Consider the following 25,066-nt stretch of genomic DNA (forward strand, 5'->3'; position numbering starts at 1 on the left):
CATTTCTCCCACTCTTCCCCACTCCCACCCAAGTCTAAAGTCTCACAATGGGGTGGGAAGACCTGCTTTGCTTTAGACAAGTTTAGGGTAAAGAGCTTTATGCTAGAGTTAAGAGACTGGGTTTGATTCTCACTCCGTCCCTTTCAAGCCATGTATTTGGTTGTGTTACTTCACCTCTCTGAGTCTTAACTTTATCAGTTTATCAGTTTAAACTTTATCAGTTTACCCTGTGGCTCAGTGGTAAAGAATACATATGCCAATGCAGGAGATGCAAGAGACTAGGTTTCAATCCCTGGGTTGAGAAGATCCTCTGGAGAAGGAAATAGCAATCCACTCCAGAATTCTTGCCTGGAAAATTTCATGGACAGAGGTACAGTCCTGTCAGGCTATAGTCCATGGGGTTGCAAAGAGTCGGAGATGACCCTGCAACTGAGCACACATACATCTTCACATAGTATCTGGCACATTCAATTTGCAGGCAAGATGAAGAGCAGGAAGGGGCAGGAAATTACCCAAATCAAGGGCCACAATGGTCTCCCTTTATGCAGAGCTACTGCAGGCCTGTAATTCCATTATTAAGGTCAGGGGCAAGTTGCAGGCAAGATTTGAAACAATAGCCTGTGTTCTATCATGGTGAGCCTAAGGGAGGACGCCTCCAAAAATGGAGATTACTCATGGCACCTCCTAAAAAGAAATTCTACCAACCAGGAATGTCCAGCCCCAGAGGTCAGTATTTTGTGAAAATCTGTACTGACCTTGCTGTCACTAGAAGTGTCTAACCAGGGACTTCCCTATGGTCCAGTGGCTAAGACTTCACACTCCCAATGCAGGGGGCCCAGGTTCCATCCCTGGTCAGGGAACTAGACACAATGAAGACAGCAGATCTCAACTGAGACCCAGTGCAGCCAAATATACATACATATATATTGTTAAAGTAAGCGGACATTGGAAACTATATAAAAAGGCGATTTCTTACATCAAAGGCATTTGAACTAATAATTTTGGATTACTTTTCAACTCTAATATTCCAAACTTCCGTGATCGATAAGCAAGGCCTGAGTCTCCCAGATAAATACCTCCTTTCCCTTATCCTCGGAAGATCTCCTGAGCTCAGTTCTGAAAGTCTGGCCAGCTGTTAACCTGCCATTTACGGAACAAGTTTCAGGTCCAGACACTTTCTTCCCGGGAAGACTGAGAGGATTATGGAGTCTCCTTGAGGCTCCAGAGGGGCCACCAGGTGGCAGCCTAGAACCTACTGCAAGATCAACTTCCTTCCTCTTCCTCCACGTCTTCCCGGCAACCGGGCCCTGCTCCGGGCGGGGGACCAGAGGGCTGAGACATATCAACTTCCCCCTGGGGTTCCCCGCCTTCAGACGTGGCCAAGCATTAGGCGCAGCATAAAACTGAGTAGCAGCAGGGGCTGCGAGCCGGCTTGGAGAGGCCTGGGTGTGAGGAGACCGGAGCCAGGTCCCTCGGCTGGGGAATGGCGCTCGGTCAGCGGATCCCGCAGCGGGTTGGTCTCCAGATCAGAGCTAGTGCCAGTCTGAGGGTCATTCTCACTCTGGCTTCCAGAGCAGCGCAAACATTTCTCCTCCAAGGGGCGCCCCTGAGTCACTCCCGATTGGTTGTGTAAGTCCAGGAGTTAAACTTTCAGCCAATGAAAAAGGGCATGGCGAGTGACGCACGGAAACGTCACGGGAATTCCCCCCTCCCGGGGGCGGAAAAGGGGCTTTCCCGGCTGGAGTCCTGGTGGTGGGAGAGGTGTCGCGACCCGTCCGAGGTGGGTCCGGCCGGGAGAGAATCCTGAACCGGAGCCACCGCCGCGGTGAGTGGCCGGGTTCAGAACCCTGGGTGGTGGGACACAGGCAAGGGCGGGAGGAGGGTCCTTAGCTGACCGAGCCCTAGAGCTGAAGAGCGGCATCTGCGCATTCAGACAGCGCGCATACGAACATGACACGCGGATACACTTCGATATCCTTGTACAAAGACACGGGCCGTACGTCCATCTACACGTATGCCCGCAGGTGCACAGGATCGTCCATGCTGTCAGACTCGCACACACATGCATACGCAAAACACACTCACCCGTGCACAAGTGCCTGGACACACACCCTTCACGCAGAAACTCAAAGACAGGTTCACCTGTGCTCGCAGATACATGCTGACATGTGTCCACACTAATAAGTTTAAGGACTCTCACCTGTACACGCATGTTCACGCCATGCACACAACGCGCAAGCATATGGGCTGAAACATACTTAGACACCTGTGATGTACATGTGTTACATATGGCCATGGGACAGGGGCCGGGGGAGGGGGGGGGGAATGTGGGCACCCAAAGCAGGTGCAGTGTTGGAATCAACGACTGTTCAGATTTTCGGGAAGAGGGAATGGAGGTGCCCATCCCAACACCCCCTCTGGCCCCTTGGCCTCAGAGACTGCTTCTCGGGACAGAACCCCGGGGCCCTCTACTCGGAAGAGCCCCCACCTACAGGCCTTCGGGGAGGAGGCCTTCCTACAGCAGGAATGTCCCCCCAAAACCCCCCGGGGTGAATCAGCCGTGGCCTCCCTGAGGGTAGAAAATCCCAAGTTTGCTCCAGGACGGGGGAGGGGAAGGGGGCGGGAGGCGGGCCGGGCCCCGGACTAAGAGCTTCCTCTGGCCTTGAAAGACCCTCCAGTCCCCGGCGCCAGCCCTGAAGAGAGGAGGAGGACCCCTCCCCAAACCCGCGGGGCCTTCCCTGGGTCTGACTGCCCCACTGCTTGCAGAGACACTGCAGGCGCCCTCGGGCAAGCGAAGAGAAGACCTCGCGCCCCTCCCGCCAGGGGGCGTGGTCAGTTGCGTCATTTCCAGGCCCGCCCCTCTGGCCCCGCCTCCCCCTGGTATTTTCGGGACTTTCCTAAGCTGTTCTAACTTTCCTGCCCCTTCCCCGGCCTGGCCCAGCCCAGCTCCGGATCTCGCCCTCCACCGGATCCTGCCCGCCACACCCGGACGGGTAGTTGGAGGAGATCGGACCCTCCCCTAAATTTGGGCCCCTCTCTCCCCCCAACTCCCGTCCTGATCTGTCTCTCCCTACCCCCGCCACTCCTCCCCACCTTAGGCGGGCGCCTGAAACTCTGGGAAACAGAACCCGGCCGAAGCCACCGGACAGAGCCGGGCCTAGCCCAGAGTCATGGACAGTTGCTACGACCCAGTGAGTCACGCCACCTGGCCCCAAAGCCAGCCGGCCGCCCTCCTGTGCCTGTCTGCTTGTCTGCCTGCCTGTCCTAGTCCCTTCTACTCCCTAACACCTCTAATGTCCTCAGATTATTTCACCCTGCCTGTCAGTCAGTCTCTGCAAACTGCTTTCAGTAGGAGCTATTTTATGGGCCTGCCTAGGAGAGGGAGTGATTGCTAATGGTTTAGAGAGCTGAGAGGTGGAGGGTTCTGAGGGTGGCTCAGAATCAGCTGCCATCCCAGTCTGTCTCCATACCAGGGTCTGGATGGCATCATTGAATATGATGATTTCAAATTCAACCCGTCCATTGTGGAGCCCAAGGAGCCAGCCCCAGAGACAGGTAGTCCCCTGACCTGCCCTTGTGTTGGAGGGAGGGGGAGGGAGGGGGAGGGAGGAGCATGTGGTATGTGCCCTCTGTCTTGGGAATGGGCTCAGAGGTCCCATTGCAGAGCCTGGCTCAGCAAGGCTCCTCTGTCCCCAGCTGATGGTCCCTACCTGGTGATCGTGGAACAGCCTAAGCAGGTGAGCAAGTAGAAGGGATGGTGTGGGATGGCTTCAGCTTTGGGGGCAAGTGGGATAGTTGTAGCTGGGTGGCCACGAGGAGGGTAACTGATCACAGACCCACTTTGGGTTGGGATGGTTAGCAGCTGCTGATCACAGAGGCATGGTGGTGATTCAGGATACACACATCCAGTCATTATGGTCACTGCTGGCTGGGGATGTGGCTGGTGAGGGGGGATGTTTCTCCTGGTCACAATGTCACTCTGTCCTGGCACCTTCAGCGAGGCTTCCGATTTCGATATGGCTGTGAAGGCCCTTCCCATGGAGGACTGCCAGGTGCCTCTAGCGAGAAGGGCCGGAAGACTTATCCCACAGTCAAGGTGAGCCAGGGTGGTGCTGGAGGGTGGGCTGGTGGACAGTGTGTCCATGGGCATTACTGACAGCCCTCACCCCTCACAGATCTGTAACTACGAGGGACCTGCCAAGATTGAGGTGGACCTGGTAACACACAGTGACCCACCTCGTGCTCACGCCCACAGTCTGGTGGGCAAACAGTGCTCGGAGCTGGGGGTCTGCGCAGTGTCTGTGGGGCCCAAGGACATGACTGCCCAGTAGGTGCCCAGTGCCCCATACCCCTGGTCCCCACTGGTGTGCCCCCTCATTGCCTGCCAGTTCTAGGTCCCAGCCCACCTTTGTGAGCTTAGCATCTGACCAAGGGAAAAGACTCTGGTTGGCCCCAGAACCCAGGGCCCCAAGTAAAAACTAGAAAAGCTTCCTAGAGGAAGTAGAGCCGAGCCAAGCCTTGGCTGTGGGGAGGGTGCCTCAGGAGGAAAGAACTTCCCGCAAGGCCTCTGACTTCTCCCTGCCCCCACACAGATTTAACAACCTGGGTGTCCTGCATGTGACCAAAAAGAACATGATGGAGATTATGATACAAAAACTTCAGAGGCAGCGTCTTCGCTCCAGGCCCCAGGGCCTTACGGGTATGGGGGATATGGAGGGAGTCATGGGAGGTGGTCATGGAAGGAACAGAGGAGGAGTCTAGGGGTTACATGTATGCCCACTGCCCAGAGGCTGAGCGTCGAGAGCTGGAGCAGGAGGCCAAGGAACTGAAGAAGGTGATGGATCTGAGCATTGTGCGACTGCGCTTTTCTGCCTTCCTTCGAGCCAGCGATGGCTCCTTCTCTCTGCCCCTGAAGCCAGTTATCTCCCAGCCCATACATGACAGCAGTGAGTATCCTGACCAGCTGGGGTGCTGGGCCTGGGTGCCAGAGGGAGTGTGGAGGGCAGCCCCGAACTGTGGAGTCAGACATGCCCGGGTTTGAACTTGGCCCCACCATGTATGAGCTGAGTGATCTTGAGCAAGTCACGTCCCCTCTCTGAGTAAACTGGCAGTTCCTGTGTCTCTTGGGGTTGTTAAAATACAAAGCACCTGGCTCCCTAGTTAGGACTATGGCTATTGTATCATCTCAAGTAACTGATATGCCATCTCCATAGAGTCTCCTGGAGCCTCAAACCTGAAGATTTCTCGAATGGATAAGACAGCTGGCTCTGTGCGGGGTGGAGATGAGGTTTATCTGCTCTGTGACAAGGTGCAGAAAGGTGAGGCTGGAGTCCAGGCTGGGAGCTAGCGATGGGTATCAAGCTTGGGGAGCAACACAGCTTCAGGACAAATGGCCCTATGGATTCAATTTTCCCTGTAGATGACATTGAGGTTCGGTTCTACGAGGATGATGAGAATGGATGGCAGGCCTTTGGGGACTTCTCTCCCACAGATGTTCACAAACAGGTACCCTAGGGCTAGGGCTGGGTCTGGGCTCAAATTAAGTCAAGACCTTAGTGACACCTATGTCCTCCTTCCCCCTAGTATGCCATTGTGTTCCGAACACCTCCCTATCACAAGATGAAGATTGAGCGTCCTGTTACCGTGTTCCTGCAACTGAAACGCAAGCGTGGGGGGGATGTCTCTGATTCCAAACAGTTCACCTATTATCCTCTGGTAGAAGGTGGAGCTGGGCTGAAGATCCCAGGGGGGCTGGAGGCGGGGGCTTGACTGGAGGGTCTCAAGAACTAGGCCAGGGGACCCATGAGTGAAATCAGGAGTAGGGAATGTCCCAGAAAGAGGTGGCCCTAGGAGCCAGTCTGAGGGCTTTTGGGGGAAAGGCCATTACCAGGTGTGGGACTGGGCTCTTGAGGCCGGTGCGAGTTGGGGTTTTAACATCTCATTTCCCTCTACCCCTAGACAAGGAGGAGGTGCAGCGGAAGCGGAGGAAAGCCTTGCCCACCTTCTCCCAGCCCTTTGGGGGTGGCTCCCACATGGGTGGAGGCTCTGGGGGCTCGGCTGGGGGTTATGGAGGAACTGGAGGAGGAGGTGAGGTGCTGCTGGTGGCAGGAAGGGCAATGGGATAAAGGGGAGAAAAGCTGTGGGGAAGAAATCGGGGAGAGTCCTCCTGGTGCTCTCTCCCCACAGTCCTGCCTGTATCCACAGGTGGCAGCCTCGGCTTTTTCCCCTCCTCCTTGGCCTACAGCCCCTACCAGTCGGGCGCGGCCCCAATGGGCTGCTACCCGGGAGGCGGGGGCGGGGCGCAGATGGCCGCTGAGACGCCTAGTGTGGATGCTGGGGAGGAAGCCGCAGAGCCGAGCGCACCCCCCGGGACGCCCCAGCGCGAACAGCAAGCCCCGGAGCTGCTGCATCGCGGTATGACCTCGGGAATCCCAGCGGTCGGGACGCTGCGGGTGGGGACCTAGCCCACACCCACGCCCCCTATCGCCCCCAGCCCGGGAGTACAACGCGCGCCTGTTCGGCCTGGCGCAGCGCAGCGCTCGAGCCTTGCTGGACTACGGCGTCACGGCGGACGCGCGCTCGCTGCTGGCGGGACAGCGCCACCTGCTGACGGCGCAGGATGAGAACGGAGACACGTAGGTGGGCGGGAGAGCGGGCGGGGACCACGGCTCAGCGCGCCGGTAGAAGGTCGTGGGCTGTGGGGCAGGGAAGGGACCTATAGAGCCAGGGTTCCGGAGTTAGGCAGACCCAGTTTCAAGTTCGGCCTCGCTACGCTCTAGTTCTGTTCAAGATACTTAAATCTCTGCAGAGTTCAGTTTTGTCGACTGTTTAAGAGGCACAGTAATAGTACGCATTTACCACAAAAGGTGCGTGGAAGGATTTACTCTCGTGGGCTGGAGAGGCCCCAGCGAGGGAGATTATGGAGGTGGTGGCATTATGAGAGTAAAGCCTAACAAGTTGCTGAGCTTCCTAGGCCAGAGTCTCCCCCCAATCCCTAGGCCGCTGCACTTGGCCATCATCCACGGGCAGACCAGCGTCATTGAGCAGATAGCCCACGTCATCTACCATGCCCCGCACCTCGGCGTGGTTAATATCACCAATCACTTGCACCAGGTGAGGGGCCGCTATTGGTGAGGGGGAGGGGTTGGAAGTCAGGTGGGTGAGGCAAGGAGTAAGCCTGGCTCACCCTGTCTGCCTCCCCCAGACGCCCCTGCACCTGGCAGTGATCACAGGGCAGACGAAGGTGGTGAGCTTCCTGCTGCAGGTGGGCGCAGACCCAGCACTGCTGGATCGGCACGGAGACTCAGCAGTGCACCTGGCACTCCGGGCAGGTGCCAGCGCCCCCGACCTCCTGTGCGCCCTGCTGCGAAGTGGGGTTCCTGCCATGCCCCAACTGCTGCATGTGCCCGACTTCCAAGGTGAGTTCATCACCTCATCTGAACCAGCGGGCTAGGGTGGGCACCAGGAAGAGTATCTGGGGAGTGCCTGCAGTGGATGTGAGGCATGGAGGTCAGCTGGTCAAGGGCTCACATTAGGGGCACAGCTGCAGGCTGAATACCCTGTGTCACTAGGGCTATACCCAGTCCACCTGGCAGTCCGTGCCCGAAGCCCCGAGTGCCTCGATCTGCTGGTGGAGAGTGGGGCTGAAGTGGAGGCTGCAGAGCGACAGGGGGGCCGGACAGCCCTGCATCTAGCCACAGAGATGGAGGAGCTGGGGTTGGTCACCCATCTCGTCACCAAGGTGGGACTAAGGACTGTGGGAAAAGTGGAGCCAAGGGCTGTGGAGGGCCTGGGGACGGAGAAGGTGTGGGGGGAGGCCCAGCGGGTCAGTCAGTGCTGTGATCAGCCACTCCCTCGCACCCCACAGCTCCGGGCCAACGTGAATGCCCGTACCTTTGCGGGAAACACACCCCTGCACCTGGCAGCTGGGCTGGGATCCCCAACGCTCACCCGCCTCCTTCTGAAGGCTGGTTAGTCTCACCTCTGGGGCTCGTGAACAGGGGTGCGGGAGGGAAGGGGGTGCCGCCCGATCCCCACTCTGCAGTCCTTAATGTGGGCTCTGAGGGAGCCTCCCCGTGACTATCTCCCTGCCCCAGGTGCTGACATCCACGCAGAGAACGAGGAGCCCCTGTGCCCACTGCCTTCGCCTCCCACCTCTGGTAGTGACTCAGATTCCGAGAGCCCTGAGAGGGACACCCGAGGCAGCTTCCGGGGCCACACACCTCTTGACCTCACTCGCAGCAGCAAGGTGAGGCCAGCCTGGGACTAGCAGTACCAGGAGAGGGGGCATCTGGGCTTGTAGATGGGGTCCTGAGTAGCTGCTACCTGGGGTCAGGGACTGTGATGGGAGGTAGTCAAGGCTGAGGCTGTCTCCCCAGGTGAAGACCTTGCTGCTAAATGCTGCTCAGGACACCATGGCACCGCCGCTGACCCCACCCAGCCCTGCAGGTGAGGAGCTCCCCCCACCCACCGCCAGACCCCTGACCCCTGCTCACAGCGGTCTCTTGTCCTTCGGGTCCACTGAAGGTGGTCTCCCTTTCTCCATCCCCGTCCTCCATCCGTTGCCCCAGTGGCCCTGCTTGCCCTATCTATCAGGTTGCCTTGAGAGAAAGGTGACATTTGGGTGTCTGTCCTTGCCATCTCTGGGGGTAACTAACATGTTTATGTGTGTGTCCCCTTCAGGGCCAGAGATACCCCTTGAAGATACAGTCCTACAGAACCTGGAGCATCTGCTTGACGGGCCAGGAGCCCAGGGCAGCTGGGCGGAGCTGGCAGAACGGCTGGGGCTGCGCAGTCTGGTGGACACGTATCGAAGGACAGCCTCGCCCAGTGGCAGCCTCCTGCGCAGCTACCAGGTTAGTCAGGCCCCAACCCATGCTCCATGTCCCAGTCTCAGAGCTCTGGTGCTTCCTCGGGGATCCCATACCCTAACCACAACTCCTGGTTCATGCCTCTTCCTTCTCCTCAGCTGGCTGGTGGCGACTTGGCGGGCCTGCTGAATGCCCTGTCTGACATGGGCCTGGAGGAGGGGGTGAGGCTGCTGAAGGGTCCAGAGACCCAGGAAAAGCTGCCCAGCACAGGTAAAGGGGCCGTAACTGAGAGGTGGCTCTGGGCTTGGAGGGTGGGAGGCCTGAGGCCTGACTCTTCCCTGTGCCCTTTCCCATGTCCACGCCCCCAGCAGAGGTGAAGGAGGACAGTGCCTATGGGAGCCAGTCGGTGGAACAGGAAACAGAGAAGCTGGGCCCACCCCCTGAGCCACCAGGAGGGCTCTGCCATGGGCACCCCCAGCCTCAGGTGCACTGAACTGCTCCCCACCCACCAGCCCCTTCCGGGCCCCCTCTGTACAGTGACCCTGCCTGTTCCAGTTCTTATTTAACACCCCGTGCCCACCCTTCAGTTGGGGCAAATAAAAGATTCTCATGAGAAAGGGAGGGGGCCTGGCCTCCTCTCCAACTTACAGCAGCCCCTGATGTGTGTGATGCTTGTCCCCGGGAAGCAAATGCCTACCCTGGCCTCAGGCCAGGCACTGGAGAGAGGACGAGGCCCAGCCAGCAAGTCGAGAGCAGTTTTAATGGAGGTGGAGGCGATACAAAGGGCAGGGCCCACTGGAGGAGGGAAGCAAGGCCGCACTGCCTGGCCTGCGCTCGGGGCCTCAGCTTGGACATCCATCCTCCACCTCTGGCAAGGGAGAGGGTGAGCCCTCAGGGCAGAGGGAGGGAAACCAGCTCAACCCCAACTCCTGGCTTGTGTCTGAGCCAGGCCCCAGGTTGGAGGGGGACTGCTGGTGTCAGGGGTGGGGGTGGTCTCAGCAGAAAGCAGAAACGTCAGGTCTCCCCCACAAAAAAAAAAAAGAGCATCAAGAGTCCAGGGGCCCTGGCCCCTCCCACCCCCATCCCCTGTACGAAAAAGTGCAAAACATTATCACAAAAAGGGGGTCTCGGAGGGGCCCTTAGCCTAAGGCTCCTGAGGCCCATGCCCTAGCCCTGCCCTGCCCCGGACACCGCGTCCGGCGCGGTCAGGCCCTGGACCGAGAGGCCCTCACAGGTGGCCCGAGGCCGGCCCGGGCTTAGGCAGGGCCGTGTCATGCAGGTGCCCAGTGGGCACCGCCCCCCCAACTCCCACCCCCAGCTCAGGGCTTCCACCGCCCACTGCCTGCCCCTGCCCGAGCCTCTGAGTCAGGACACTGAGCCCGGGGCTGGCTGGAGGTGTTGGGCAGCAGGGAGGGACTGGAGTGAAGAGGAGGGAGTCCATCCTCTGTGCCGCCAGCCTGGGCCACTGCTGCCTCCACCGCATCCAGCTCCTCACTGCCTGCCTTCAGCTTGACCCGAAGCAGCGCTGCGTATGTGCCGTAGCGGGATTTCTGAGGCAGAAGGGCAGCGGTGAACCCGCTGGTCCCCTTCTGCCCAGCCCACCCCATCTGGAGCAGGGAGTCAAAGAAGGCTAGGAGACGCCAGGTTCTTGCCAACCTCTAAGGCCCCTGAAGCCCCCAGGGACTGACTGACCACTCGCACCCCTGGGTGTTCTGGTGTCATCTCTGGACTCTGTAGCCTGCCAGCTGTAGCACCTCATGTTCCTGGAGCCTTTACCAGAGTCGGCAAAACGGAGCCCTTGGCAGAAATTGGCTCCCTTCATCACCCTAGTGGGGACAGACTACTGTCCTCCCTGTCCCACTCTAGAGGAAACTGAGGCTCATGGCGAGAAAGCTGCCTGCCCAGGGTCACCCAGATAGTCCCACTCTGAGCCATGCCCTTAACCAGACGTCTGAGCCTGTGCATGGGACACAGGCCCTGATGGAGCAAGAGGTGCCTGGGCTGGGAGCTTACCTCAAACTCCAGATATGCCTCCTTCTGCCGCTGCTCTTCAGCCTCCTTGCCGCGGGCCTTCTTGGCCAGTTGCGTGGCCCGATGCTCCCGCAACTCACTTGCCATGGCCTTCAGCTTGGCTTCGTGGGTCCGCACCTGCTCCTCCTAGGGGCCAAGGGAGCACGATTAGGGTTACTCTGGCATAGACAGTGCCTTTGTGCAAGGTTTCTGAAAAGGTGCCCCTTCCTCTGGATGAACAAAGCACCCTGTGTCTGGGTTAACTGACTGGATTTCAGCCTCCATGGCCCCCTGTCCCCTGTGCGGTGGACAGCCACATCATAGGCAGCAGCCTCAAGTATGGTCGGCCTAGGCCGGCCCCACTCCAGCGCCCCGCTTGCCCCGAGGCACCAGGTGGACAGGAGGTAGGGGAGGGTACCTGGGAGAGGCGGGTGGCAGCACTGGGTAATAGAGGGCGGCTGAACTTCTTCTGGGAGCTGACGGCAGCTGGGAAGGGGGGTGCGGAGAACATGGCAGCCACCACGTTAATGCGAGTGATCCAGGACTGCATCTGCTCCAGGCTCCTGGGGAAACAGCACGACCACCTGGGACTGGGGCCAGGGATCCGTCCCGCGATGGCAGTGCCGGCTCAGGGTGTGGCCCGAGAAGGAAAGAGGCAGTCCGGGGACAGGGGAGGGGAGTCTGCTGGGGATGGGGGAGGGGTCTGGGATGGGCCAGAGGAGGGCACTCACGGGGCCTGAAAGAGGAAGACCCGCCAGTCAGCAGTGCGCAGGTAGAAGACGTGCGGCCTCTTGCTATAGTCACTGGCCCGCGTGGCCAGCGCGTGGTGGATGCTGATGGCGTTCTTAAGCTCAGCTTCCGACAGGGCTTTCCCAGGCTGGTACTCCTCCTGTGGGGCGCCCATCTTGTCCTGGCCACAGTCCCGGCCAAGCCCAGCCCAACCCCCCGCATCCCCTGAGCCACCCCAGCCCCACCCCTTTGGGCTGGCCTCACACCTTCTGCAGATAGAGGATCATGCCCTTGAGGATCCCGTGGAAGTTCTTCCAGCCACGCTTGCCCCGAGGTGCTGGTGGGTGGGCAGAGGTGGGGGGTGAGGAAGATGAGTCGGGGGGGCCTGAAACAGGCCCACTCCCATCCCCCTCCCAGGCCTCCCCACCTGGCCACGTACTCTTCCTGCAGTCAGGGTCTGCGTGCACCTTTCGCACCAGGGCGCCGTGCTTGTAGACTGCAGCCCCGGGCTCGGGAGTCAGGTCCAGGAAAGGGCTGGAGCCGCTGCCACTGCCCCCGCTGACCCTCTTGATGACCTTGGGGTTGGGGTCGGCCAACTCAGACAGAGAGCGTCTCAGCTCCTCCTCGTCTCTGCAGGTGTGATCACCTCAGAGGGGGCTGGTCGTGGAGCCACAACCCTGCCCCCACATCCAGTCCTGACCTCTGGCACCCAGGAAAGTTCTCCAGTGTCTGTGGAGAAGGGGGTGGGAGGGCTGCCCCTCTTCTCCACAGAAGCAGCCACAGAGGGTGTGCTTCTCCTCAGCCTGAGGCTCCTGGAGCCACAACTCCGGCCTCAGACCCGGTGACCCAAGGTGCCGCTGTACCTCCCCACTCAGATCAGGGCTCCTCGAGCCAGCATGTCTCTGCCCCCATATTAGAGCTCCCATGGGTAGGGCCATGTCTGTCCCTTCCTCTCTTCACAGGGACCCAGCCCCGTCCTCTCCATTTCTGCACACACACCCCTCACTCCCTTCTGCACTAGGGCAGAAACGTTTGACTCAGCTTCTCAACCACACCCAGCACCAAGCTTTACTCACAGCTTGTTGGCTAAATGGTGGCAAGAGGAGCTTCCTAGTGGTTCCCTTGTACATCCTGGTCTGCAGGCTCTGCCAGATATCATCTAAAGGGTCTATCTTGTTACTCCCTCCTCAAAAACCTGCAGTAGCTCCCTGCTGCTTCCCACATGAAGCCTATACCACATCCCCACCAGCACTGTCTTTCCTTCCACTCCCCATTCCAGTTAGGCCTACCTCCTCTTGGTCTCCCCACCCCACACTCCTTTCAGCCACCATGCATTTGCCTCCCAAATATCAACTTCCCTCTTTCTCTCCCCAAACAATTCTTCCTCTCCTTCAAGGCTTGCCCCAAGATCAGTCCTCACAGAAGTTTTCCCTGATCCCCACCCTGTACCCCAGTCCTGAGCTTTGCCTCCTCTGATGAGCAGAGGGAGCTCCCAACTAAACTGAGCAGTGACTGGACTCTGAGCAGATACCAGCAAGTATGAGTGACCCACTGACTGTTTAGATGAGGGCTGTACTCTCAGACTGGGGATTCAACACTAGACCTCCTCCCTCAGACTAGACTTTTCCAAGAGAACTCTTAAGGCTTTCTGTTTCACTGGGGCTGCCAAGAGTAGACAACTCTGGACTCCCTAGGACCCAAGAAGGGGCTCTCCCTCTATTGGTCAGAGACTTCTACTTTCCCACTTGGGTTGCCAAAAGACCTCCCCATTTTGTTCCAGCACTCCTCCTCCCAGGCCAGTTGATACTGGCCACCTACCCAACCCAGCTTGTCAAAACAACCAGCTAGAGACAAGACACAGGCCCCACATCCAGGCGGGATCGCCAAAAAAGGAAGTGAGGCAGCCTCATAGCCTCTCACAGTCTCACCCACCTCCCCTGTCTCACAGCCCCAGGGTTCACTCAGCCCACCTCAGTGCTCTCAACCCCTCTAGGCAACCCCTTCCTGACATCTCATCCCCCCCACCCCGCCTCCAGACATCCCCAGGACTCACATGGCCCATTGCAACTTTTCATTCTTGATGGAGCTGTACAAGGCCTGGGGAGGAAGGAACAAATCAGGGGGGTGGGGGTCGGTCCTGGGGGAGGTGCACCAATGCCAGAGCTCAGAGCCCTCCCTCCCAGTCAGGGGGAGGAGACAGAACTGGGGGTAAGGATGGGCACGGGTGTAATGACCAATGACCCAGGCTGTAGAGCGAAGGGCAGAACCCAGGCCCAGATCTCCCACTTGAGTTGCAGGACAAGTGTCTATGGGAAGAACAAAGGATTACCATGTGTTATTTTTTGGTGGGGCTGAGCTGTGGGGCATGCAGGATCTTAGTTCGTTGACAAAGGATCAAACCCACAGCCATCGTATCATATCAGGAACTTGGAGTCTTAACCACTGGACCGCCAGGGAAGTCCCAGTACCACGTGTTTAACATAGGGCAAGCAATTAACACAGACATCCTGGCACATGGTTGATGTACAATATATAGTAACTGCTATTATTATCTTTGGGCTTCCCGGGTGGCACTAGTGGTAAAGAACCCATCTGCCAATGCAGGAGATAAATGTGGGTTCAATCCATGGGTCAGGAAGCTTCCCTAGAGGAGGGCATGGCAACCCACTCCAGTATTGTTGCCGAGAGAATCCCCTGGACAGAGGAGCCTGGCCTATAGTCCACAGGCTTGAAGAGTTGGACACGACTGAAGCGACTTAGCATGCATCTTTACTGTCGTTATTGTTAAGGGTCATCCTATTCAGATCCCGGGTGGGGGAAGCACGGCTCTAGAGGGAATAGAAAGAGCAGCCTAAGAAGCTCTCCTTACCCCAACCACATGTTTTGGCCTATTTCCACAGAATAAACCCACACAGAGCATATGGAGAAACTGAGGCCCAGGAACAGGACTTTCCCTGTCACCTCCCTCCTTGGCTAACAGAGAACACGCTCTCCTGGCTCCCAACCCCAGGGCAAGCTGAGCACTTCCCCCAACCCAGACAGCCCCACCAAGCCAAATGCCAGGGTGCTCCAACCCCCTGCCCATGCCCATACTTCATGTTACTGGGGAATGGACATTAGTCTAAAGGGCAATAGTTTTAGCTTCCAAACCCTGTACACTACAAACTCCCTGTGAACTCCTGAACTAGTCCCTTCTCTCTGTGGAGTTGGCCTGGGGGGCCTGCAGGGGCCTTAGGGTGGTGGGAGGAGAGGATGAGTTCCAGGAGTGGCACAGGGAACCCCTCTTCTTGGGAGCAGCCTGCGACATGGGCTCACACCAGTGCCTCCCACTGTGGGGGTGCTTCCATCAGCCTGTCTGTGAGTGGGTGTGTCCCCAGCATGTGCGGCTAAGTGTGTGGCGTGTGGTGGCGTGTGCTGCTGCCTGCCTGCGAGAAACTGGGTGCAGTGGTGACGTCGGCACCTTCTCCAAGATGGGACACAGCCCCCCCGCCCTGGGCTCCGCTCCCCACGCAACATGGTCTCTGACTCTTTCACTGTCCACCCGCTATGCCCAGCCCCAAATGCCAAGCATCTCACCTGTGCGCACCATGTCTGGGGTAGGTACACCCCACCACCTCCACCCCACAGCACAACCCAGACAGGTGCACACACAGCCCAAGAACAAGCCCAGCCCACACTCAGCATAGCTCAGAGCCCAAGCCCTCACTCTCCAACTCTCTGACCACTTCAGGACGCTGAAGTGGTCACTGAGATCCGGCCTGCAATCCTGTCTCCAGCCTCCCAGTTCATCCCCTGCCCCCTCTCGGCACTTCCGTTGGTCCACAACCACGTCTTCCTTCCAAAAGTCCTAAACCCCACGGGTGAGCTCCATATCGTGCTCTCACCTAGAAGGACCCTTTGGTCTGAGATTCCCCAACTTGATCTCAGGGCCTCTGCCCTGCCCTCTCCATCCATGCCCACCCCTGGCTACCCGTGGGCTCTGTCCCTGTCGGGCTCCCCCCTCGGCCTCAGCGAGGCCCCCCTAGGCTCGTGCCGCCTCCCTCAAGCCGCCCCCTCAGTGGCGCGCCGCCCTCAGCAACCCCCTCGGTCGCCCCCCAGCCTGGCGTGAGCTGCGGCCCCACAGCCCTCACCGCCTTTTTCTTCTTGCGGCTCTGCAGGCGGCTGACCACCAGGTCGGTGTAGAGCACGGGCTTGAGACTGCGCGAGCGCTGCGGCCAGCCGTAGCACAGGGTCTCCGCGCCGCGGTGGGTGCGCCCGTAGCGCACGGAGCACAGCGAGCGCGAGCGCAGCCGCCCGGCGCTGCTGTGGATGCTGTTGACACCGATCATGCTGGCCTGGCCGGCGCGCCGCGGCCCCCGGCCATGCCCCCGTCCGTCCTCGGCCCCGGACAGCCCGGACGGCCCGCGGACGGCTCCCCCGACAGCCGGCGCGAGCGGCCCGGCCCGGCCCGAGCCCGGCCCGGCTCGGCTCCCACCGACGCACAGAGCGCGCGGCGGCGGCGGCGGCGGCGCGGTCGGCTCTGCAGCTTGGCGAGAGCGGGAGGGGGGCGCCGACGGGGAGGGGAGGGCGAGGGCTGGGGGCGGGGACGGCGCAACACGGAGGCGTCCGACCGAGAGGAGGGCCCGCGGCGCGCCGTCACCGTCACCGGGGAGGCGCCTGGGAGAGCCAGTGGGGGGATCCGGGGGAGCGGGTGGCCTGCTCCAGGGGCGCTGGGAGGTTGGGGCTGTGAAGGAGGGCTGCTCCTGTAGGGTCTGGAGCGCCCCCCGGGCTCGGCAGGGTGGGGTGTTGAGGAGACAGGTCGGAACGCCTCCTGGTGGCCCTTTTTTACGGAGCCAGGAGGGGCCAAGAAGCTGGAATCACCCACCTCGCCAAGCCGCAGATACTTCAAATGCCTGTGTATATACCCCAGATCACGCTCAAACACCCCACCTTACATACATCCCAACTAGTCAGATGCGCCAGTTCACACTCACCTCAACTCACAGACAGTAGAAATTCAGAGGTACACCTCAAATTTTACAGTCTTTAACTCACACACACCCCCCCTACTCATGGACACATGTCATAAACCGGATAGCCAATTCGCAGATATACATCCCAACACACACACACACACACAACCTACACCCCCAACTCAGATACACTTTACATCATAAAACCTAAGGACAAACACACTCCAAGTCAGACAAACCCCTTTGGTTCACCAACACCCTAAATCACATGTATACAAGTATACAACTAAACTCAGTATATATCCCAACCATTAACCACCCCCAACTCACAAAGGACAGCCCCACTCAGATGCATCCCCAAAGTCAGAAGCTCAACACACCCCAAGTTCACAGACACGCCTGTAACTGTCACACGTAGGTGGTGCCCGGGGACCCCCTTGACAACTCTGGGAGTGCAGGCCTCCTCGGATAAAGCACCACCGGATCTGGGAGAGAAGTGAAGCCAGGGACCAGGACACCCACCACCTCCTCCCATGCTACCAGCTCCAGTGTAGCTAACCCTCAGGTTCTAGCGCCCCGGCGCAGGGCCTGCCCATTAAGGACCCAGGAGCTCAGTATGTAGTCCCAGTTTCGTGCTGACTTCGAGATCTTCTAAAGCCTTTGTCCCTCTCACGCCCCTCTACCCCCGAGTCCCTCCGGTGCAGCGGTACCAGGGAGGCCTCTGTGGCCGTACACCCTGGCGCGGGGCCCATACACCACAACTCAGTGAACACTGAGGAAGGGCACTAATGAAGGCAAAATACCGAGGCCAGGGGCCGCTGATCACGTGTTCTCCAGACCAGCTCCGCCCTCCCCCGCGGCCTGCGGGGATGAGGAGAGCGCATGCTCCGGGAGAGCCAGTCCCGTGGGGGCTGGGGGAGGGGGCGGTCCCCAGGCTGAGTCACTAGAGCGCAGTCTTCCACAGCAGGAGCTGGGTGCTCACAGGCCCCTCGCCTCACCCGCCTTGGAAGCCTGCTGTCAGGTCCCCTGTCCCTCCCCTCCGGCCACCTCTGCCCTGCCCCAACCCCCCACCTTGAGCAGCTCCCTGGGGAAGTCGCCGCCTTCGTTGAGGCCTTCCAGGTTACCAATGAAGTCTCCGCAGGTCATGCGCTTCCCGATGTTCTAATGGAGGGCACAGAGGCCTGTCAACTTTGGGGGGGGTCAGGGAGGGGCGGTCCTTCGCCTCCCAGGCCTTGAAGTCTCCGGACGGGGTTTTCCCGTCTTCGTCCCCCCAACCCCCCACTCACGTGGCCGTGGAGATCCGTATTGAGTAGCATGAGGGCGCAGGTCAGCGTGTGCGCACCGTCTAGGGGAGAGTTAACATTTAGCCTCGGCTGCCTCCCAAGGGGTCTTCCCACAGCTCCCTTCCTCTTTCTTTCAATTCATGCCCTGCCCCCTCTCGGACCCTCTTTGGCCCACAGCCACACTTTCGTAAGTCCTGGACCCCACTGGCAAACCCCTCTGGAGCAAAGACCTCTCTCCTCCAGCAAATCCCTCAGACAGGACCTCTCCCTCTGCTTAGGACACCATACCTAACTCCCTAAGGTTCTGGGGACAGCCCACTGCTCACACCCAACACCAAGGTTCCTCTGTGTCTATGGATTAAACACAAACAGCTGGGCCCCACACAGTTATGCAGGCCAAACAGAATCCCTACTCAGGTCAAGCACTGTCTTGTACATATATGTGAACAACGGCATGCAAACACATCTGCCACGTGTCTCTTCACAGTACACACTAGCCTGTAGTGCTGTACCTGCCCACATGCACAGTTCCACATCCGTGCAGTCATGCCAGTATTGTCTGCATACATGCGTGCTTGCATGCCTGCAAGCTTGTGCGCTCATGTACTTCACATACACTCATGCCACTTTGCACAGATGCAGTGCCTATCTGCCTCCACGACCAGACAGGAAAACCCTGACCCCGGCCTCCTCACCCTCTGAGGACAGGGCTCCAGGATTACATTGGAAGTATCTCTGGGAGAAGTGGGCCAGCACACGCTCCCGTTCCTGGGTCTCACCCATTAAGGCCAGCTCCTTGAGAAACACCCTGGGGAGAGGGGAAGAGGGAGCATGTCACATCTACTCAAGGTCCCCTTACCAGGCATCTCAGGCTCCTGGCCATACCCAGTCAGGATGGGAAGAGTGACTTCAGGGCAGTTTAGGGGAGGCACAGGGCTCAGGGCAGGCATAACTGATGCCTTGCACACTAGGCCTAGGGAGTAGGGCCTGCTCTCAAAGGGCTGGACACCTACCTGAGAGCTTGGTCCAGAGTCATGCCCGTGAAGACAAAAAACTTCAGGTACTCGCCAGCCACAAGTTTGCTGAAGTCATTGCTGTGGGCAGGGCAGAGAGACAGGTGGAGTCTCAAGGGCAAGTGTCAAGGGGCCAGGTGGGGGTAACCTAAAGACCTGGGGGTATCAGATATAGGGGATGTGGAGGTGCTGCCCACAGAATGCATTCCCTCTCCCCCCATCCTCAATCCCAGCCCAGTGTCTTTACTTCTTGCCCAGATGCCGGGCCACATCCGCCTTCCTGAAGCCATCTAGTCGGTACAGCCTCTTAGCGAGGCGCTGAGCAGCCTCCAGGTCTGCTTTCTGCCCATTGGACAAGGTGTCAGTGCTTCCCAAGGCCAGCCGCTCTGTGCTGTCCAGCTCTGAGTCCGAATCAGACACCAGCTGGTTCAGGGGTGGTTCGCTGCCAGGGTAGAACACCAGCTCAGAGATGGGACAAGCCCTCAGGGGCCATCCAGATGCTTCCTCTGCCTCCAGACCCAGTAGACAGAGAAGGAAAGATTGGGACATGGGGAAGGCATTTTTCTTTTCTCCAGAGGAGATTCTTTCCATCAGTCTAGTCCATCATTACCACCTCTCTGTGGAAGTCCTGCCTTAAATCTAACACACATCCATCTTGCTGCTGTGGGAGTTCAGGCTGCTTTCCCCCAAACTCCCTAAGTTTGCTATTAGACATAGATTCCCCATCCCCACACTGGCCCTACTCGGGACAGAGTCCTCTCTCTCTGAGAATATGGGCAGAGATAGGATAGATGGACTGCTAGGGAGGAACAGTGGAGGGTCAAAGATGTGAGGCAGCAGGGACACTCTCCTGCTCCTACGTCTTTCCTCTTCCCGCCTTTTAGAAGAGGAGTCTCCTCCGTGGTCCTTCTCTTCCACCCACAAAGAAGTAAGCTCTGGGGTAGAGGGGATAGGGGGTCAGAGCACACCCCCTCAGCCACTGTCTCCTCCTCCCTTCCCTTCCCACCCCAGCTGCTCTACTCACAAAGCCACCTGTCACCCCAGAGACAGAGGCCGGAAACTCCTGGTTGCTAGGCAACCCTGTTTCCCTGGCCACCCCCTCCTGTTGCCATGGCTTCAGTGACTGAGAGGGTAGCTGGCAGAGGGGAGAGCAGAAAGGTTAGCCTGGTGAAAGGACTTCCTGGGGAAGGGTGAGAGACTCCAGATCGGAGAGGGTAGGCGACATGGGAGAGAGGCAATAGGAGAGGCTGGTGGCTGATTCTTTGGGAGGAACCTCCAGGCTGGGGGGTGGGGTAAGGGCAGAAGAATTCTAAGCAGGTTAGAGGCTCTATATAAGGAGGGAAGCGGCCTTCTAGAGAAAAACGGTGGTGTTCTCTAGGGATCCTTCCATCCTGAACCATGGTTTTACAAGTCGCCGGGTCTGTGAGACCACGGTGGCAGGCTGTAAGGGACTCCCACTCACAGCCACTGAAAGTAGTCCTCCAAATGGCAAAACACATCTGTATCCCCTAACCACCCCAGTCAGGAGTCAGGAATATAAACCACATGTTCACATTCATGATCCATCTCTTGGAGCAACTGTTCCTGGGACCTTAGGGCCCGAGGTCTGAGGAACCAAAGAATCACTCACCTGCCCAGGGGTGCTGCCCCTAGTCCAAAGCTGTCTTCTGAGTGGCAGGGACTAGGGGGATCCCTCCCTGGGGCCTGCTTGGCTCCAGCCTCTGCCTCCTCTTCCTCCCCTCTCTGTGTCCAAGGCCCATCAGCAGCAGAGCTGGTACCAGAATCCGGTTCAAGAGGAGCAAGTGGGGCAGGAGCAGGTGGATCAGGCCTGGGGGCAGGGGGTTGGGGAGGCAGCTCGAAGGTGAAAAAGGGGCTCTGGGTTGGGCCAGGTGAGGCCAGGGCCTCCAGTGAGGCGAGGCTGGTGTAGGAGGTGCCCTTGGCCCGGTGTGACTCCAAGATGGCTTCAAACACACAACTGAAAGAGTCAGGCCCATCAGCTGAGGGGCTGGTCCCGGGTAGAAAGGGCAGAGGTGACTTGAGAGGCCCGGAGTGAGGCATTCGGGTACCTGGCCTGCAGGGGCAGGGAGAATCTCTGATCAGGGGCCTAGAGGACAGCTCTCAGGTAGCATTTCACTGCACTTTCACACCAACTCTGTGAAGGGGATTATCTCTTTTCACAGGCTCCCAGCCCCTCCCAAAAGTTACCTAGCTCAGGGCTCCCCACCACAGGTTCACCAAGCTATACAGTGCCCCCAGAACACCCCAGCCCTACCCATCCCCAGTACCCAATACCTTTCCTCTCTCACTCCCTGCTAATCTCCCTTTCTCCTCCTTCTCCCTGATCCTCTCCCCTCCTGCCATTCCATTTCTATTTCTGGCAACATCTTAGGAGAAGAAGATGAGGCTCCAAGCTGCAATGGGGTGTGAGACAGAGAGGAAAGCCCCCACACTCCACATTCTCCTGCCAGGATCCAGGATCTAAACTGATGCTCCCAAGCCTCCAGGCTTGATTCTGGCCTCTCACCCTGCCCCTCTGTCCTTCCTTAGAACTCTTTTCTTCCTCTATCCTTGTGTTCCTACCCTCCTGGGTTCTTAGTGATGGCCCCCCACAACCCCAACCCAGGTACTCTGCCGGGCCGCAGGCTTTGGTCCAGAATCCCGTGCTCCACCGCCCTGTCGGCACTCCAGCTTTGGTCCTGACACTCCCAGCCCCACCCTGGTCTCTATCCCAGTCCCTTGGAGCCCAACCCTGGCTCTGGGTCAGTGGGAAGGAACAAGTCACTTTCCTCTCCTGCTCCCCTACTCACTCACCGGGCCCCTTCTGAGGCCTCAAACACTTCGTCGTCCACATCCTCTTCCCCACCTGCCTCATCCTCGTCCTCATTGCCACTGCCCAGGCTGGGATGAGGGCCAAGGCATGGGCCAAGACGTGGGGCAGGTGGGCGGGCAGTGCCAGGCAGGCCCTCAGAGCTGGGCTGACTCTCGATGGCCGAGTCAGCCTCTTCCCGCTCAGTCAGCACCTCATCGATGTCGGTCTCGCGGTAGCACCTCAGGGGCACCGTGTCCAGGTCCGTCTCGGAGTACTTGGCCGCTCGCCCCACAGCCACCCCAGAGCCCTGCCCTGAGCCCACCCCAGGTGGAGATGGGGGGGCCTGCTCTGGGGGCTTAGCACCTGCAGTGTGCATAGGCATCCAGGTCAGCAGGTTACTCAGGTCAGCTCCCTGTCCTGATTCTGTTCTCGGAAGGAGATCTCCCCCACTGCCTCATATTGGCCCGAACTTCTTCTGCTGTCTAGCCACCATTCCTCCTGCTACAAACTTAGCTTGTTCCTGGTGAAGCTCCTTTCAAATCAAGTTCTTGTCAAACAGTTTTGAGGGGCCTGAGGGAGACCAGCCTCTTTGCTCCTCCAAGGAATGGCCCTTGATATCTTGCCATTCCCCTCCCTCCACCATCCAGCTGCCTCCAGTTGCCCAAACCAGCTGCCATCCCCAACTGCTATCATAACACGAATGGAAAGACTGAGGCTTAGCGAGGCATTAGCCAACTCAGAAGCCCAGGAAAGGACTGGGGGAGTTTAAAGGAAGGTTCCCTAGCATACCATGGCTCCTGTGGAAAAGGCCCTGTCCTGTTCCCCTGGCCTCAGTCCCAGGCCTTACCTGAGCTGGGGGGGTCCAAAGAGCCATAGAAGAATTCCCATTTGGCTCGAGCGATTCTCTGGGCATGAGAGGAGACTTCTCGGGGTGAGGACCAGATGTCCCCCTACGCCAAGGAGGGAGTCACAGACACAGGCACCCAGAGAGAAAATCAGACATACAAAGACACAAGAACATGGGACAAAAGCACAGAAGGAAAAACATACAGGGACAGAGGTACAGAGACATAAGGACAAACACAGAGAGCAAGAAAGAGGCAGATTTAGCCCAGATTGAAGAATTCAGAGTGATAGGCCTAAGACCACCATGGAGACAAGAGAAGCCTTGGCCTTTGCTGGGTCTGTGGGGTTGCGGGGAGCCCAAGAGAGATCACATACCTGGTTCGGGAGTCCAGTGTCAGCAGGTCCTCGGAATAATGTGGCCAGGTGCTCAGAGGGTCCCCCCAGCCCATTGGGAAGAGAGGAGTAAAGACCATCTGCTCCAACCTGGGGTTGAGTTGGTGGCCCCTGTAAAAGGCCCTGGCTGCCAGGCCGAGCTGAGCCTCCTCCAGCTGGAAGTGGGTCTGATGTGGATGCTTCTAGCCTCAACTTTTGATGGGAACCAGGCCCGAGGGCTGGGGTGGGCCTGGGAGGAGAGACCCCACCCAGGTCCCAGCTCCGACTCAAGCCTCCAGGAGCAGGCAGCCCATTCAGTGGCCTCACGCTGGCCTTCTCCACAAACCGGAATATGACCACAGAGCTCCGGGCCCCTGGTGGGGGCTGCCCAGTGGGTGAAGAGGGTGCCCAGGGTGAGGGAGCAATGCGGGGTGAAGGGGGGCCACGCAGAGGTGTACAGGGCGCTGTCACACGTCCAAGCTCCCGGCTTCGGGGACCTGGACCTGCCACTCGCCGGAGTAAGGAGCCTGTGCTGCCATACATGCTGGCTGGGGGGCTCTGGGGCACTGGGCCTTCGGGGAGCCAGCGCCGTGGGCATCGTGGTGGGGAGATGGCACAGTCACCTTCCGAGCAGAAGCGCATGGCACCCTGGGCCATGCTGGGGCCGGGGGTCAGGCTGGGGGGGCAGGGATGGCCAGGCCAGGTGGGGAGTGAGCGGGCAGCATGCTCTTCAGACAGGCCTGCAAGAGAGGAAGGGGAGCAGGGGGTGAACTGCTGGGGAGTCAGGACGATGGGAGGGCAGAGACAGGGAGGGGAAAGCAGATGGGGCCACTGGGCACCAGGGGTCTAGCCCATCCTGGAAATATGGCAGCACTGATCCCACCCCTGGGGGTGGCGATCAGTCCTCCTGCTGGGCTATTTCCATGGAGGCCTGAGGAGAAAAAAATTATGCCCCAGTGGGCCCCTGGCTCCTGTCCTTTCTGCCTGGGGGCCCTAAGCATCACCCTGGGAGAACCGAGGAAGCTATTTCAGAAGCTGAGTGAACCCAGAGTCACTGTGGCATTTTGGAACTACTTCTAGTGGGGGAGGGGGAAGACTGCTACCCCACCCTCAGGATCAGAAGTATCAGCCAGCCATCATCATCATACGGCGAGGGGCTTCCCACAGTCTCTCTGTGGGAGCCTCTCATTCAAGGGGAGGGGACTCAGGCCTCCTGGAAGGAGAGGGAGGAAGAATGGGGTGGTATATAGGGACATGACAGGTTGAGAGGCACAGGTGACACTCTAACACATACATGCTGAATGGGAAAAGGACATTCTTGTTCTCCATACAGGTACACACACTCATGCACACACACACGTAAGGACAAATAATGTCAGTACACAGCTAACACATTCATAGGCAACACCCTCCAGCACACACAGACACAGGCACACACACACATTGCTCAAAGACACACCCTCATACACTCTCACAGTCATAACAAATATGTGTGTAATGGAAAGGCACATGCTTGTTTTACACACACACACGGCAATCAAACAGAAACACACAAAGAGATACCCAAATATACACACAAGGCCCTCATTCCCCAAGACACACAGAGACACAGGTATATCAGGCACTCAGAGACCTACTGGTCACAATCAGACACAAATACAGATGCCTATTCACACACATACTTAAACAGGGACATACACCCTCTCCCCTAACCCCCACCAGTCACTGGTCTCTGAGGGGAAGCCGTGGGGCTGAGCTACACCAGACCCTTCTCCCCGTCTCTCTCTCCACCCCCAGGGGTAGGACAGATCTTGTCCGGCCCAGGAACGACCATAAAGGGGTAAGGGGCCCCTGGTGGCAATGCAGAGTAGAGGCAAGGGTCCGGGGCAACAACCTTGCCAGGCAGGTTTCTGAAGCTCAGTCGGGGCCCCTTGTGCCCTCAGTGCAGCCCCGGACTCAGCCGCGTCAGTACTTACCGCTGCTCGCCTGGAGCTGGGGCCGAGGAGAGGCAGGGGAGAGGCTGGGCCCAGCTCAGCTGTGAAGGCAGCGCGGCTCCCGCTTGCTCCCGCTTGCTCCAGGCCCGCCCGCCTCTCAGTCCCTCCTTCTCCCCCCTACGCGCGGCTCAGAGCTAATCCCCCCACCCACCCACCCCCCGCCCTCTCCCGGGGCCCTGAGCCCTAGAGGCTGCCCCCCACTTCTCGATACTAGGTCCCCGCTGGGCTCTCCCGCCAACCTGAGACCC

The 25,066-nt window shown here is 58.8% G+C and overlaps 2 protein-coding genes across 5 annotated transcripts; one reads left to right on the forward strand and one right to left on the reverse strand.

Annotated features, from left to right (window-relative positions):
- Positions 1-1,678: 1,678 nt before the first annotated feature.
- Positions 1,679-9,462, forward strand: NFKB2 (nuclear factor kappa B subunit 2). Of its 4 annotated transcripts, none has more exons than XM_065923214.1 (23): positions 1,679-1,825; positions 3,099-3,191; positions 3,474-3,555; positions 3,697-3,737; positions 3,998-4,096; positions 4,176-4,327; positions 4,593-4,699; positions 4,788-4,946; positions 5,214-5,318; positions 5,420-5,505; positions 5,584-5,722; positions 5,959-6,087; positions 6,205-6,414; positions 6,494-6,635; positions 6,999-7,113; positions 7,205-7,418; positions 7,572-7,741; positions 7,868-7,970; positions 8,097-8,248; positions 8,379-8,448; positions 8,683-8,855; positions 8,969-9,080; positions 9,179-9,462. In XM_065923214.1, the coding sequence occupies exons 2-23, from the start codon at positions 3,171-3,173 to the stop codon at positions 9,301-9,303; spliced, it is 2,706 nt and encodes a 901-aa protein (XP_065779286.1). In that variant the 5' UTR covers positions 1,679-1,825; positions 3,099-3,170; the 3' UTR covers positions 9,304-9,462. The 4 variants fall into 4 exon arrangements, with proteins under 4 accessions (XP_065779286.1, XP_065779285.1, XP_065779288.1 ...); XM_065923215.1 differs by lacking the exon at positions 1,679-1,825 and adding an exon at positions 2,918-2,993; XM_065923213.1 differs by lacking the exon at positions 1,679-1,825 and having other exon boundaries at positions 2,904-3,191.
- Positions 9,463-9,918: 456 nt separating this feature from the next.
- Positions 9,919-23,481, reverse strand: PSD (pleckstrin and Sec7 domain containing). Its single transcript, XM_065920091.1, has 16 exons — positions 22,828-23,481; positions 22,454-22,556; positions 21,609-21,969; positions 20,428-20,868; positions 19,045-19,239; positions 18,798-18,878; positions 18,480-18,592; positions 17,788-17,846; positions 17,573-17,662; positions 13,603-13,646; positions 11,989-12,179; positions 11,816-11,886; positions 11,552-11,709; positions 11,239-11,383; positions 10,824-10,967; positions 9,919-10,360 (listed from the first exon to the last, which is right to left on the reverse strand). The coding sequence occupies exons 1-16, from the start codon at positions 23,479-23,481 to the stop codon at positions 10,130-10,132; spliced, it is 3,081 nt and encodes a 1,026-aa protein (XP_065776163.1). The 3' UTR covers positions 9,919-10,129.
- Positions 23,482-25,066: the final 1,585 nt, after the last annotated feature.

This window comes from Muntiacus reevesi, chromosome 2, assembly GCF_963930625.1.
Source record: "Muntiacus reevesi chromosome 2, mMunRee1.1, whole genome shotgun sequence".
Taxonomy (NCBI): domain Eukaryota; kingdom Metazoa; phylum Chordata; class Mammalia; order Artiodactyla; family Cervidae; genus Muntiacus; species Muntiacus reevesi.